This window comes from Symphalangus syndactylus, chromosome 5 (assembly GCF_028878055.3).
Source record: "Symphalangus syndactylus isolate Jambi chromosome 5, NHGRI_mSymSyn1-v2.1_pri, whole genome shotgun sequence".
NCBI lineage: Eukaryota > Metazoa > Chordata > Mammalia > Primates > Hylobatidae > Symphalangus > Symphalangus syndactylus.
Window position 1 is genome coordinate 93229960 of NC_072427.2, and position 15366 is coordinate 93245325.

Genomic DNA, 15366 nt, shown 5'->3' on the forward strand with positions numbered 1-15366 from the left:
ACCCAGGTTTAATTCACTCAGGTTTAATTGTTTTTAAGTCTGAAAAGATGTACTTTAAACAAGTAAAAGAAACAATAAAATACAATTTTTAATTTTTAAATGAAAAAGTAGCCAAATTTGTTCAAAATACAAAAAAGTAAACATTTTAAAAGAAAAAAAGGCCCAGAAAAGAAAAACACACAAAAAAGGAATTTTTCAAAAGACTGAGGCAATAAAACACAATTGATGTTTGTTACCTTTAGACAAAGGAAAGGGGGAACAGCAGAATGTGATTTTACTTTGCAATGCGTACTTTCTATAGTGTTTGGATTGCTGAAAGTATTTCCATTCATTACTCTTACTTTTTAATATATTGGGCCTAGTATGGTGGCTCAGTGCTTTAAGAGGCCTAGGTAAGACAATAGCTTGAGGCCAGGAGTTCAAGAGCAGCCTTGGCAACATATTGAGAACCTGTATCTACAAAAAAAAAAAAATATTTTTAATTAACTGGGTGGCTGGGCATGGTGGTTCATGCCTGTAATCCCAGCACCTTGGGAGGCCCAGGTGGGTGGATCACCTGAGGTCAGGAGTTTGAGACCAGCCTGGCCAACATGGTAAAACCCCATCTCTACTAAAAATACAAAATTAGCCAGGCTTAGTGGCACGTGCCGGTAATCCCAGCTACTCAGGAGGCCAAGGTAGGAGAATTGATTGAACCTGTGAGGCAGAGGGTGCAGTGAGCCGAGATTGTGCCATTGCATTCCAGCCTGGGTGACAAGAGCAAAACTCCGTCTCAAAAAACATTGCTGGGCATGGTGGCGCATGCCTGTCGTCCTACCTACTGCGAAGGCTGAGGTGGGAGGATTCCTTGAGCCCAGGAGTTCAAGGCTGCAGTGAGCTATTATTGAGCCACTGCACTCCAGCCTGGGACCGAGCAAGACCCTGTGTCTAAAATTTTAAAAAATAAAACAGAATACAAAAATAAAATAATAGGTTGTAATTTTAAAAGAATTATTTTTAAAAACCATGAAAAATGAAAAAACCTTAAAGCAGGAACTATTTAATTCTAAAAATATCTTAAGCAAAATAGGTGATTACTAAACATTCTTTCAAAATATTTATTTCAAGTAGAAATTGATATAATGTACTATATACAGGAAGACACCACATGTAAGATAAGTAAGTTAAAAAGTTTCAGGAATACACATTTATCACCAAAATATGAAAAACTCAAAATAATTTTACATCAGATACTTCAATTAAAAATAGTGTTCATGGGTTAAGGGTAGGGTTAAAAAAATAAAAAATTTAAAAAAGTGTTCATTTATTAAAATACCAAGCCCCAGTCACCAACTAAGAAGAGAGAAGGTTCTACTCCCTAGAAATTCATACACACAGCCCTTATACAGTCATCACATACATTTTTATCTAATTGTCTCCTAAAAATCCCTATCTTTTTGTTACTCCCTTTTTTTTTTTTTTTTTTTTTTTGAGACGGAGTTTCGCTCTTGTTGCCCAGGCTGGAGTGCAATGGCGCGATCTCGACATGGCAACCTCCGCCTCCCGGGTTCTAGCCATTCTCCTGCCTCAGCCTCCTGAGTAGCTGGGATTACAGGCATGTGCCATCACGCCCGGCTAATTTTGTATTTTTAGTAGAGACGGAGTTTCTCCATGTTGGTCAGGCTGGTCCTTTTTGTTACTCTTATGGGAATTAATTGGTGGGTTAAAAAAAATTTTTTTAAATAAATACATTTTTTTTGTCTGGGCTCAGTGGCTCACGGCTGTAATCCCAGCACTTTGGGAGGCTGAGGCGGGTGGATCACCTGAGGTCAGGAGTTCAAAGCCAGCCTGACCAACATGGTGAAACCGAGTCTCTACTAAAAATACAAAAAATTAGCCAGGCGTGGTAGCTCATGCCTGTAATCCCAGCTACTTGGAAGGTTGAGACAGGAGAATCACTTGAATCCAAGAGGTGGAGGTTGCAGTGAGCCGAGATTGTGCCACTGTACTCCAGCCTGGGAGGCAAGAGCAAAACTCCATCACAAAACCAAACCAAACCTTTTTTTTTTTCCAAAATGCTACTAAGCAACTACATCTGCCCTTGGATGATAGATTAAAATTGGGGTTTAATATCTAAATTATTTTTACAAAAGCAGAAATAGCTAAATAATGAGTCTCAGGTTAAGTAGGAGGTGGAGTGGGCGACTATCTAGGAAGAATTCATCACCTGATCAGCGAGTGACAACGCGGAAGGAGCTTTGAAAACTGGCTCTACCAGATAACACCTCTGTTGACTTAGACCTTCTCTTTGTCCTAGAATCTTTTCTCAAAGGCATGCATGAGTGCACCAAAAACGAATCGCCAGGGGAAAGAAAAGTAAAAGCTGACTTTCTGCCAGGAGTAGTGTGCGGGCCAGGGGCTGCCCGAGAAGCCTCCAGCCTCTGTACACTCAGCAGGGATGCGCGGTGTCCTGGCTTGGGTGTCCCCAAGAGAACGTGGGGGGCAGGTCCCCGGGCAGGGCCCAAGAGACAGAGACAGATTCATTTGGATGAGGAGCCCTCGCCGCCCCTTGAGGAGACACTGTGAGGGAGCAGACCCTCCCCCCAGGGGTCACCCCCTCCTAAGGATTGCTGCCCTCGGTTGATACCCTGGTCTCTGCCCTTTCCCCCGGGCCGTTTTCCTGCAGACCTCCCACCTCCTGGAGCGGAAGATGGAGGGGCGGGGGTCCTTCCTCTGGCTCTTCAGCTTCCGAAGCAGACTCAGTAGACTCGTCGTCGTAGAAGTCAATCGTGGCTTGCACTGGGAAACTGGCCAGTACTTGCTCCCCGGAACTCTGCAGGTATTCTTGACGCTTTGACATGGGTAAATAGACTCTAATATTTAAGAAACAAATACACCATTAATCAACCTGAACCTCGTCCTAAATCCCTTCTAGAGGGTGATTTTTCCCGGAAGCAGAGAACTCCCTGGTCTTCCTTTCTGGGCTTTGCCTTCACAACACACAGAATTTAAGTCATCGGAACAGAGAACTCTAGGCACCTATTGGAGGCACCTGGTGATAAACCTACTCCAGTTCAGAAGTGCGTTATAAATCTGACCGAGCCAGTCAATTTAGGCAGTCGCAAGGAAAAGGATGTGCTTCAAGGAAGGTAAAAGCAGCTGAAAATATTGAGTTCCAAGATTAGGAGGCTCACTTATCAAATAGGGGACTTGACTCTTCTTGGATAATTGATGTCCCATTTCGGTGAAGCCCCACTCTCCCACCCCACCCTCTGTCCCCTGCAGCATGGGAAATGCTGTAACCCCTTGGGTTATGGAGGAAATTTACTCTGACATCTCTGAAACCCTGGTCTAGAGAAGCAGCTAATTTTTCCAGATGTTGCCATAAAGAAATTGGAGGCACAAGTCCCTTGCTCTGCCAGAATAAAAAAGATGTGCTTAGGAAAAAAGGAGTTTTATAGAATTTTGGATTTGCTCATACATGGTGAGTATTAAGATACCCCCTCCCCATAATCTTTTTTTTTTTTTGAGAGGGAGTCTCACTCTCTCACCCAGGCTGGAGTGCAGTGGCGCGATCTCGGCTCACTGCAACTTCTGCTTCCTGAGTTCAGTGATTCTCCTATCTCAGCCTCCCAAATAGCTGAGATTACAGGCACCCACCACCATGCCTGGCTAGTTTTTGTATTTAGTAGAGACGGAGTTTCACCATGTTGGTCAGGCTGGTCTCGAACTCCTGACCTCAAATGATTCGCCCAACTCAGCCTCCAACAGTGCTGCGATTATAGGCGTGAGCCACCACTCCCGGCCATAATCTCTTTTTTTTTTTTGAGACGGAGTCTTGCTCTGTCACCCAGGCTGGAGTGCAGTGGCGCAATCTTGGCTTACTGCAAGCTCCGCCTCCCGGGTTCACACCATTCTCCTGCCTCAGCCTCTCCGAGTAGCTGGGACTACAGGCGCCCGCCACCACTCCGGCTAATTTTTTTGAATTTTTAGTAGAGACGGGGTTTCACCGTGGTCTCGATCTCCTGACCTCGTGATCCACCCACCTCGGCCTCCCAAAGTGCTGGGATTCCACCGTGAGCCACCGCGCCCGGCCAGCCGGCCATAATCTCTTATCCTTCACTTACTTTCTTTCTTTTTTGTTTTTGAGAAAGGGTCTCACTCTGCCACCCAGGCTGGAGTGCAGTGGGGCAATCATAGCTCACTGCAGCCTTGAACTCCTGGGCACAAGCCATCTCCCACCTGAGCCTCCTGAGTAGCTGAGACTACTGGTGCATGCCACCACGTCCAGCTAATTTTTATATTTTTCATAGAGACAGCGTTTTGCCATATTGCCCAGGCTGGTCTGCAACTCCTGGGCTCAAGTGATCCTCCTGCCTCGGCCTCCCAAAGTGTGAGATTACAGGTGTGAGCCACCATGCCTCGACCTGCTTTTCATTCATTAATTTATTTGCATTTTTCTCTGTGGTCTTCTGAGGAAGTGAGTTTGTCAATTGATCACTGCTTATTTGCAAAGCTGATTTCAATATACTTTTTTTTTTCAGATAGGAAAGAAAAGGGAGAGAGAAAACACCCTTCTATAAAGAATGGATGATAGTTTTTTACTTCATAAGATATCCAATAGGCCAGTGGTTCTCAACCTCCAGGGGACATTTGGCAATGTCTGGAGACATTTTTGGTTGTCACAACCGAGGGGAAGCTACTGACATTTAGTGAGTAGAGGCCAGGAATACTGGTAAACACCCTATGAGGCCCAGGATAGCTCCCACCAAGAAGAATTATCCAGCCCAAAGTGCCAATAGTGCTGAGGTTGAGAAATTCTGCAACAGACAGAATGTATATGTTCATCTAAGACAGAAATATGAGCATAGTTCCATTTTTAGCCATGTTTACAATTAGGTATTTATACTGAAGTATTCACAGATGAATTCCTAGCATGTCTGAGATTTGCTTTAAAATATGCTGGGGTGGGATACAGTGGCTCATGTCTGTAATCTCAGCATTTTGGGAGGCCAAAGCAAGAGGATCACTAGAGCCCAGGAGTTTGAGACCAGCCTAAGCAACATGGCAAAACCCCATGTCTGAAAAATAGAAAAATAAAAAAATAAAAAATTAGCTGGGTGTGGTGGTGTGTACCTGTAGTCCCAGCTACTCCAGAGGCCGAGATGGGAGCCTGGAGAGGTGGAGGCTGCAGTGAGCTGGGATGGCACCACTGCACTCCAGCCCAGGCAACAGAGCAAGACCCTATCTCAAAATAAAATAAATAAATAAAATAAAATATGCTAACAACAACATAGTTGCGGGTGATAAGTATGAGGAGCTCAGAACGTTGATAACTATTGAGGCCGGTGATGGGTACATGAGGTTCACTGTACTATTCACTCAACTTTTGTGTATGTCTGAAATTTTCTGTAATAAAAATATAAAGTGAAATTGTATATCCAGTGTACAATGCATGGCTGCAGCTGATGCTTTGTCAGTCACAGCATTTTCAACTAATCAAAAAGAGTGGCTGGGCGCGGTGGCTCATGCCTGTGATCACAGCACTTTGGAAGGCCAAGGCGGGTGGATTACCTGACATCAGGAGTTCAAGACCAGCCTGGCCAACGTGGTGAAACCCCACCTCTATTAAAAATACAAAAATTATCCAGGCATGGTGGCACGCACCTGTAATTCCAGCTACTTGGGAGGCTGAGGCAGGAGAATCGCTTGAATCTGGGAGGTGGAGTTGCAGTTGAGCCAAGATCGTGCCACTGCACTCCAGCCTGGGCGACAGAGCAAGACTCCATCTCAAAAAAACAAATCAAAACAAAACAAAACAAATAGATGCATGGGTCTTTCCCTAGAGCAAGCGAATCAGAGTGCCTGAGAGAATCACCCAGGCATCTGTATTTTTAAAAGCTCCACTAGTAATTCTATGAGGATTGAAACCCATTGGTGTGGCCAGTAGCAGTGGCTCATGCCTGTAATCCCAACATTTTGGGAGGCCGAGGGAAGAGGATACCTTAAGCCCAGAGTTCAAGACCAGTCTGGGCAATATAGTGAGACCTTGTCTCTACAAAAAAATTACAAAATTAGCAGAGCATGGTGGCACATACCTGTGGTCCCAGCCACTTAGGAGGGTGAAGTAGGAGATCATTTAAGCCCAGGAGGCAGGGGTTTCAGTGAGCTGAGATTATGCCACTGCACTCCAACCTGGGTGACAGAGTGAGACGTCAGAAGAGAAAAGAAAACTATTGGTGTAAGGCATACAAGGGAAGCTTCCTTCTGACCAGTCTGAGGAGCCTGAGCTTCATGCCTACACATGAGTGTCTTTCGGTTGTATTAAGCTTTCCAGTCTTCTTGGGTAACCAGGGCAAAGGCACCTGGTGGAGGCGGCCCAGGCAAGGTTAATTTTGGTAAAGAAGATCGAGAGAGACAGACAGAGAATAAGAGAGAGATAGAGACAGAGAGACAGGCAGAAATCCTGAACATGAGCCACTTGTCTAAAACGGACAGAGCGTAGATGGATACAGCAGTGAGAATCCTGGTCACCACCAGGACCATGACACACACTTGAGAGGCAGGAGGAAAAGGCTCTCTCAAAGGTGCTCGGCACCCACTGTGCTGGAGACAACCATTTACTCAACACATAGATTTTTTTTTTTTTTTTTTTTGGAGACAAGAGTTTCGCTCTTGTCACCCAGGCTAGAGTACAATGGCGCGATCTCGGCTCACTGCAACCTCCACCTCCCAGGTTCAAGCGATTCTCCTGCCTCAGCCTCCCAAGTAGCTGGGATTACAGGTGCCCCCCACCATGCCCAGCTAATTTTTGTGTGTTTTTAGTAGAGACGGGGGGTTTCACCATGTTGGTCAGGCTGGTCTCGAACTCCTGACCTCAGGTGATCCACCCGCCTCAGCCTCCCAAAGTGCTGGGATTACAGGCATGAGCCACCATGTCCACCCTCAACACATAAGATTTTGAAGGTCGACTTTGCACTAGACAATATACTAGCTTATATCCTGGTAGAACAATAGAAATATACCTTAATATCTAAGTTTTTATATATGCATATACAATTCATATGCAATTATATAAATATAATACAAGGCATAATTTGTAATGAGAAGTAGAAATAACAGGGTATAAAGAAAAGAGACAGGCCAATTGCACTTTGCAGAAAACACTGAATGAATGAATACATGAATGGATTCTAGAAATCCAACAAAATCTCCTTGGTATAAGGAAACTAAACAATACCAAAGAATACATTGAATTATTTTCCACTTTGTTGAAAATCTATGTGGTTGAAGACACTAAAGCGTATTAATGCCTATATTAAAAGGAAATTACAGATTATTGATTGTGAAGTCATATATTACCTTACAGGATGCTGAAACCCAAAGGCTCCCTTTGATCCAAAACTGTGTTGGTCAGCCCCAGGTCCAAGCTGTAACGACAGACACACACAAACACAGAGACGGTGCAGGAGTGTCGGAAGGTGACATCCTGAGGTTTTAGATCACAGAACGTAAGTTGTCTGCAATTGTTCATATCAATACCAATTTTAGAGTTTAGACACCTTATCAGTATTTGGTAGGCCCGTGTTCCTGTTACTGCGGCCCAAAATGTCCCAGGCACTGTGAAGAATTCAGATGGAAGGAGTTAGACACAGTGCCTCAGTCCAGCATTTTACAATCTAATGGGCAGAGATGCACATGTATGCTAATAACCAGCTACAAAGCATCACACGGTGAGATACTCATGATTCTAAGCATGAAGGAAGGTCAGGAACAGGTTCATGGAGGGCCTCGCAGAGACATCTGTGGCACGTGGGTTTGCAATTCTAAGACTATTTTGGCAGAGGAGAGCATCAAATTCAGAGTGGCAGTACCAGGTGTGGTAGCTCATGCCTGTAATACCAGCACTTTGGGAGGCTGAGGCGGGTGGAATCTTAAAATTTAGCTAGGCATGGGCGTGGTGGCGCATGCCTGTAATCCCAGCTACTTGGGAGGCTGAGGCACAAGAATCACTTGAACCTGGGAGGTGGAGGTTACAGTGAGCCAAGATCCTGCCACTGCACTCCAGCCTGGATGACAGAGCGACACTCTGTCCAAAAAAAAAAAATCAGAGTGGCAGGAAAACAGAGGGCGCAGGTGGGGAGCCATGAGGAGTCTGGTGTGGAACACGTGAGACACTGTGATTGAGCAAAAGGCTAAAACGGTGACATTTGCCTTGAATACCCACTGTTGAGTTTAGGTTTGACTCTGGATACAGGAACTGGAGATAGATGTTTGAGTCAGGGAGTCCAACTATCAGATCTGTATTTCAAGGAGGGCAGTGGCCGCAGGGAGCTGTGCACAGATGAGGCTGGTGTAGAAAGGGCTTGGAGGAACCAGTCTTGGCAATTGATGGTGAAGAGCTTCTAGATGAGGGCAGGATGTGAACTCAGGCTGGGCACGGTGGCTCATTCCTGTAATGGCAGCACTTTGGGAGGTCCAGGTGGGCAGATCACTTGAGGTCAGGAGTTCAAGACCAGCCTGGCCAACACAGTGAAACCCAGTCTCTACTAATAATACCAAAAAAATTATCTGGGCATGGTGGTGCGTGCCTGTAGTCCCAGCTACTCGGGAGGCTGAGGCAGGAGAATGGCTTGAACCCGGGAAGCGGAGGTTGCAGTGAGCTGAGATCACACCACAGCACTCCAGCTCTGTCTCAAAATAATAATAATAATAGATAAGGAGCTGAAACGGTCTGGGGCGGTGCATCAGAAACCTCAAATCTTCAGATTCCAAAGTTCAACTGGAACCAGATGAGAAACAGGACAAAACTTACTATGGCCTGACAAGGAAGGACTTTGACACCGTGAATCTCCACGCCATTCCATCCAGCAGGGACGCTGGGGTGGGTGGTGGGGGCAATGTGCACATGACATATATGAGCAAATTAGCCTGTAACGAGCCTCTGCAGACATTACATTTGACCTGCCATTTTTTTTTTTTTTTTTGAGACGGAGTCTTACTCTGCTCACCCAGGCTGGAGTGCAGTGGTGCAATCTTGGCTCACTGAGATTCTCCTGCCTCAGCCTCCTGAGTAGCTGGGACTACAGGCGCATGCCGCCACACCCGGCTCATTTTTTGTATTTTTAGTAGATATGGGGTTTCACCATGTTTCGATCTACTGACCTCGTGATCCGCCCGCCTCGGCCTCCCAAAGTGCTGGGATTACAGGCGTGAGCCACCGCACCTGGCCCCAGCCGTATTTTCATAATTCACTGTGATGAGCTAAGAAAGTGATGAGGCTCTTTGGAACAAAATATTTTCCATAAAGCTGTTCACTCTTTCGGGGATACAGGAAGCTACTTCTTTGTTAAGCTCTGTTCGTAATTATAAAACACTCCTAATTCCTCAGGCCCTACTTTATGGCCATAAGCAATCTTGCCCTGCTAACGGCTATTTGGCGCCCTGCGATCAGACAGGGCCTAATTCGGCAGTGGCAGGTGTCAGAGAAAGAATAACTTCTGTAAATGGTCCATCTAACTGGACCCTGTTAAAACATTCAGCACACCTTTATCCACTTTAAAAACTTTACCCCACAAACACATGCAGCTTTAAAAGTTTTATGCCAGGCAGGGCACAGTGGCTCATGCCTGTAATTACCAGCACTGTGGGAGGCGGAGGCAGGAGGATCACGATCTGAGGTCAGGAGTTCGAGACCAGCCTGGCCGACATAGTGAAACCCCGTCCCTATTAAAAATAACAAAAATTAGCCGGGCATGGTGGCGCATGCTTGTAATCCCAGCTACTTGGAGGCTGAGGCAGGCGAATCGCTTGAACCCAGGAGGCAGAGGCTGCAGTAAGCTGAGATTGCACCATTGCACTCCAGCCTGGGCGACAAGAGCGAAACTCCGCCTCAAAAAAAAAAAAATTTATGCCATAAATATCCTGATTGTTTTCCAAAAGGATCCTTTGTCCGCTGAGGGAAATGTCTAAATATTCACATTTTATAATGAAACACGAGAACAGAAATGTGCACAAGGCAAGCACTGTGTTTAAGGTATGTGCGAGTGTGTTTTCCTATGAGCCTGAGGACTGACAGGTGCAGAGAGGCTTTCAGTGGGGGTCAGCCTTCTCCTCCCCGTTCGAGTCTCTGACCGGGCTAGGGCTAAGGAGTGGGAGCCTGGCAGATAGGACAGGCCCAGAAGAACAAACAGTCCCTGATGTTTTCCAGGAAAACTGCCTCCCTGGCAGTGCCCACAAGTGGCCAGGAGGGAAACGCAACAGAGATCAAGAAAGGTGCAGGTAGGGGAGGGAGACAGCTCCCTAGGGGTTGTAGGGGCATGAAGTGGGTGAGGGTGACCCTGCTGCTCAGAGCACAGGGCCTTGAGGCCTTCCCTCTGCTTGAGGGTTTTTTGGGTTTTGTTTTTGTTTTTGAGATAGGGTTTCATTCTGTCTCCCACGCTGGAATGCAGTGTCCAGATCTCAGCTGACTGCAACCTCTGCCTCCCAGGTTCAAGCGATCCTCCTGCCTCAGCATCCTGAGTAGTTGGGATTACAGGCGCACACCACCACCGCCCGGCTAACTTTTGTATTTTTAGTACAGACAGGGTTTCACCATGTTCGTGAGGTCAGTCTCGAACTCCTGACCTCAGATGATCCGACCGCCTCGGCCTCCCAAAGTGCTGAGATTACAGGGTGAGCCACGCGCTCGGCCTACTTGAGGTTTTATTCTAGTTTTGCTTTGCTTGCGGGGAGCCCTGACACAGGTCACCAGGCGTTAGCCCTCCTCACCGCCACTCCAGCCAGTGGCATTTTTGAGAAATACAGAAGAGGGCTTGGGAGCTGGGGAATTATCCTGCTTTGTCGGGCGAGGGCGCTGTTGAGCAAGAAGCGTTCCTTCCCCGCGCTGGGCAGCTCTCGTCGGTGGGCTGCCGGGAACCCAGCGCGGTGCACAGTACCAGAGCACAGACTGGCGCTGGCCGCTCTGCGCAACCAGCTGGGCTCTGCAAAGAGCGGGCTCCGGGCTGGGGGCGAGGATTGGCGGGCTCTACAGCCCCCAGGGAACAACCACTCTTCCCACACGCACATCCGTGGACAGAACTACTTCAGCGTGACAGGCTACCTGCCGATCAGCGAGAAAGTTAACGTTTAACATTTCTCTGCAAGTAAATTTTTCTCACAAACGGCCTTATCATAAGAGAAAACAAAACCCCAAACCGTCTGTCTTACTTAGGGAGCGTGCTATCGTATTTTTATTCCTGCAAGAAACTGATAGGCTCCACATCCATTTCATTTAAAAGAAAACTGGATAATTGTAAACATCTATATTCTCACACAAGCACCTTTAAATTTTATGTTTAAGAACTAAGTTTGAATGCAAAAGAAGGGATTATTTTACATTATTTAGATATATGTATAAAAAATCGGGGAGTAAAAATCATCTCTTGTTAATTGATTTATCTTTTATCTGCTTCCTTCTTTGAAGTAAATTAAAATTCCCAATATTCAGATTAATTTAATAAAGTCACGTAAATATCAAAATACGGTGAAGGTCTGTTTTCCCACAATCAAGTTTTCTTACCATATTACAAATAACTGCACGTTAGGCCATATAACATGTGTTATGTAAATTCAATACATGGTCTTTCCCAGCCTAATTCTTCAGTGTTTTAAGAGTCATCAAAAAAATAAATTAAGTAAAAGTCATCAATTTATATTTTAAAATATAACAAAGGAAAGGTAAATTCTATGAAGGCAAGTCATTACATCAGTAAGTATAAAGCAATTGAGTTACCAATGCAGAGTAACAAAAGAATGGTGGAGGTCATTAATCTTGCCCACAAAGCCCTCTGCTTGAGTGTATTTGCTCAGACAACATGAGATACCCCAGGAGTGCTTGACGGGGCTGAAAGTGCTTCAGAAAGGGCCAGACGCGGGGTGGGGGCTTTTAACCGCAACTCTGGGCACCTCAGATGGGGCTCAGTCCTATTTGCTCTGTGGCACCGGCCCAACGCTAATGGTGCTCTCAGCTTTTCTCTAAGGCAAGCGGTAGTGGCAGCCTTCTCCCCTCCCCTCCTGACCTGTTGCTTTGCAGAAGAAACCCCATAATTCCTATGAAACGACTATGCATTTTTTTTTTTTTTTTTTTTTTTTGAGACGAGTCTTGCTCTGTCGCCCACTGGAGTGCAGTGGCGTGATCTCGGCTCCCTGCAACCTCCGCCTCCTGGGTTCAAACAATTCTCCTGCCTCAGCTTCCTGGGATTACAGGTGTGCACCACCACGCCCAGCTAATTTTTGTATTTTTAGTAGAGACCGGGTTTCGCCATGTTGGCCAGGCTGGTCACGAACTCCTGACTTCAGGTGATCCACCCGCCACGGCCTCCCAAACTGCTGAGATTACAGGCCCGAGCCACCGTGCCCGGCCTACGACTATGCTTTTATAGTGGGTTTGCTTTTTTAGGAAGGAGAAGCCACCAGGAGCCCAATCTATAATGCGACAAAGGTCTGATTAACACCTTACTCATTCAGGTTCCAACTCTCAGACCCCGAGGCGCTCCTGGGTTAGACGCCCAAGGGACGGCCCTGCGCAGGAGGTCCCTTTATTTTAAAAGGCGGTGCCACTTTCTGGCTGGACGGGTTACCTACAACGCCCGCACTGAACCTTACCGGCCTTCCCGTTCTGGTCAGCTCAGCATCTCCAGGTGTCTGGATCCAAGGTCGCCACGGCGCGGGGCTGGAACGGCAAGCGCCAGGAGAGAGTGAACCCTGGGCACTTCTGCTGCCTTCAAACTACGCCATGAGAGTTATTCTTAGTTCCAGTGCCTGCCTGAAAAAGAGGCACCGGACCCCCCAGGAACTTTCCCTGGAGTTCTCAGGGCTGTGGATAAATTACTGTCATTTATGTTTTTTCTCTCCTGCTACGTCCCCAGTTCTCTGCCTCCAGTTAAGCTTTGAGAAGGGAGGTCCCGAATCTCACACAATTATCCGAGAACCCATTAGTTGAGAGATTTCTCTCCCTGCAAATCCTGGCTGAATTATTCAATTCGGGGTTCCCTAACTATAGCTGTCTACTTTGTCCCCGGTTAATTTCAATCACGCCACCTTGGTCACTGAAGGAGCTTAATTCTACAGAGATGATTTTACAGAGTTGTAGGATGAAAAACAAACAAAAAAAGAGGGCTGGACGCGGTGGCTCACGCCTGTAATCCCAGCACTTTGGGAGGCTGAGGTTAGTGGATCACTCGAGGTCAGGAGTTCGAGACCAGCCTGGCCAACATGGCGAAACCCCGTCTCTACTGAAAATACAAAATTTAGCCGGGCGTGGTGGCTGGTGCCTGTAATCCCAGCTACTCACGAGGCTGAGGCAGGAGAATCGCTTGAACCCGGGAGGCGGAGGTTCCCATGAGCCGAGATGACGCCATTGCACTCCAGCCTGGGCGACACAGTGAGACCCTGTCTCAAAAAAAAAAAAAAAAAAAAAAAAAAAAAAAAAAAAAGGAATCTTTCTCCTGCCTGGCTACCTGGCCCATCCGGCCTACCCGGTCCCTTCCCTACCTCCCTGGCTAATTTGATTTCCTACAACGTTACTGTCTTTAAAAGGGCTGGTGCCCAGGGACAGCGAACGCCGAGCCCCCAATCCAGGGACAACAGAAACGGCTACCGAGAAAGTAGCAAAGTGAGAGATTGCCTTTGCAAGGCTGGCTTAGGAGCCCGAGACTTCAGTGTCCCCGGCTGGCGAATTGAGATCTCCTCTACACGGAAGCGTCGGCCCCTTTCCTGGCCAGCTACATCCTGGGCCTCCGCCCTTCAGAGCTGTGCGTTGGAACCGGAGAACTGAGCGCCCCTCCCGGGAACCCGGCTGCCGGCTCAGGAGCTTGCTTGGCGTCGCCGTCGAGCTCTGGAGCTCCGCTGGGAATCGGGGGTTCAGTAGCGCCTCAGCCTCCCGCTCGCTGCGCTCCCCGCACCGCCACCGCGCACGCCTCTCTGCGCGTCCACCGGGGCGCGGGGCCACCCTCACCTCTCTGGCCCGCGCGGTGGCGGAGGCCTCCAGGGAGCGTCCCCGGGGCAGTGACAGCCGCGTCCCCGCGCCTTCCGGGCTCCGGCCGCCGCCTCGGGCTCCATGGTGCACGCGGAGCCCGCGCCCCCTTCTGCGGCGCTGGCCTACGAGCGCGCCTAGATCCACTCGGGCTAACGCGCTCACCTACCCGCGCGCCAGGTTTAAAAACGGGGGCGGGGCGGCGCGGGCAACCGCGGGGAGGGGGCAGGACCCCAGGAGCTCCGTGAGGGGTGCGGAGGGGGCCGCAGGGTACGGAGGGAAAGCCCGGGGCGGATGAGCGGAGGGGACCAGAGAAGTTCCGGGAGGGGACCAGGGAGCCGGGGATGGGGAGGGGACGAGAAAAGCTCAAGGAGGTGGCGCCGCCTGTCAAGGAGGGGAGTCCGGCAGGCCCGGGCAAGGGTGGGGACGGGACAAAGAAAAGCCTGGGAGGGGGCACCAGGGAAGGGGTGACCAGAGGATGGAGGTACCGGGATTGGGGCCACGAGCTCGGGCTGGAGACAGCGGGAAGTGACCCAGGAACCCGGGAGAGGAAAGCGAGGCCCGCGGGCTAGGGGCGTTTCCATCGGGGGCACTCCCTCGGGTACTGGGGGGACCCGCGCTCACCCGCTGGGCTTCCCCTGCCGGATGTGAGATGTGAGGAGTCCCGGCTTCTCCGTCCCTCTGTGGTCCCCGCGGCCTCGGGCTTTGGTCCTGTGCGAGCATCGGGTTCCCTGGGTTTCCGGAGAATCTCGCTTCCACCGCCTTAGAGCGGCAGCGGGGCTTGGGGGACATCTACCGAATCCTCGGGTCCGCGTCGACCGGCCTTGCCTTCGGTGCTGGACAGCGGGATCCCGGACGCCCCGACGCCAGGGCTCGAACCCGTGGCGAAGCGGGTGGGGTGGGGCGCGGCGACCCTTCCAGGAGACAGAAGGCCAGGAATGGAACCGAGCAAGAGGGGTGCTACGAGCGCACCCTTCCCACCGATGGCGGTCTTCGAAAGAATGCGAATTTTTAATAAAGCCGGGAGCGGCGGGCTTCTTCGGTTAGCCCCAGCCAGGCTTAGAAAGCGCCTCCCGACCAGCAGGAGCGACCTTGCGCGACCCTGGGGACGCTTCCCCGGGCGTCGCTGGAGCGCCGCTGCTACCATCACCAGCGCAAGGCCAGGGTGGGAAAAAGCGGTTTCACGCGTAGTGCACTGCGACAGAACACCGAAGGCGCTGGAGGGCCGCGGGCCTGGACCCCCGGGCTCCTCAGGGGTAGTTACTTTATATAATTTAAGTTACTGTGATGGATGTTAAAAAATCGAAGAACTAGGCCGGGCGCGGTGGCTCACACCTGTAATCTCAGCACTTTGGGAGACCGAGGCAGGTGGA

General features: G+C 49.0%; 1 protein-coding gene across 1 annotated transcript; it reads right to left on the reverse strand.

The window, feature by feature from the left end:
- Positions 1-1083: 1083 nt before the first annotated feature.
- RIPPLY3 (ripply transcriptional repressor 3) lies at positions 1084-14903 on the reverse strand. Its single transcript, XM_063639313.1, is given in 5 exon segments — positions 1084-2653; positions 2656-2852; positions 7342-7409; positions 12625-12691; positions 14618-14903. Coding segments are annotated over 2 exon segments (318 nt in total). The 5' UTR covers positions 2840-2852; positions 7342-7409; positions 12625-12691; positions 14618-14903; the 3' UTR covers positions 1084-2519.
- Between the last annotated feature and the right edge of the window lie 463 nt (positions 14904-15366).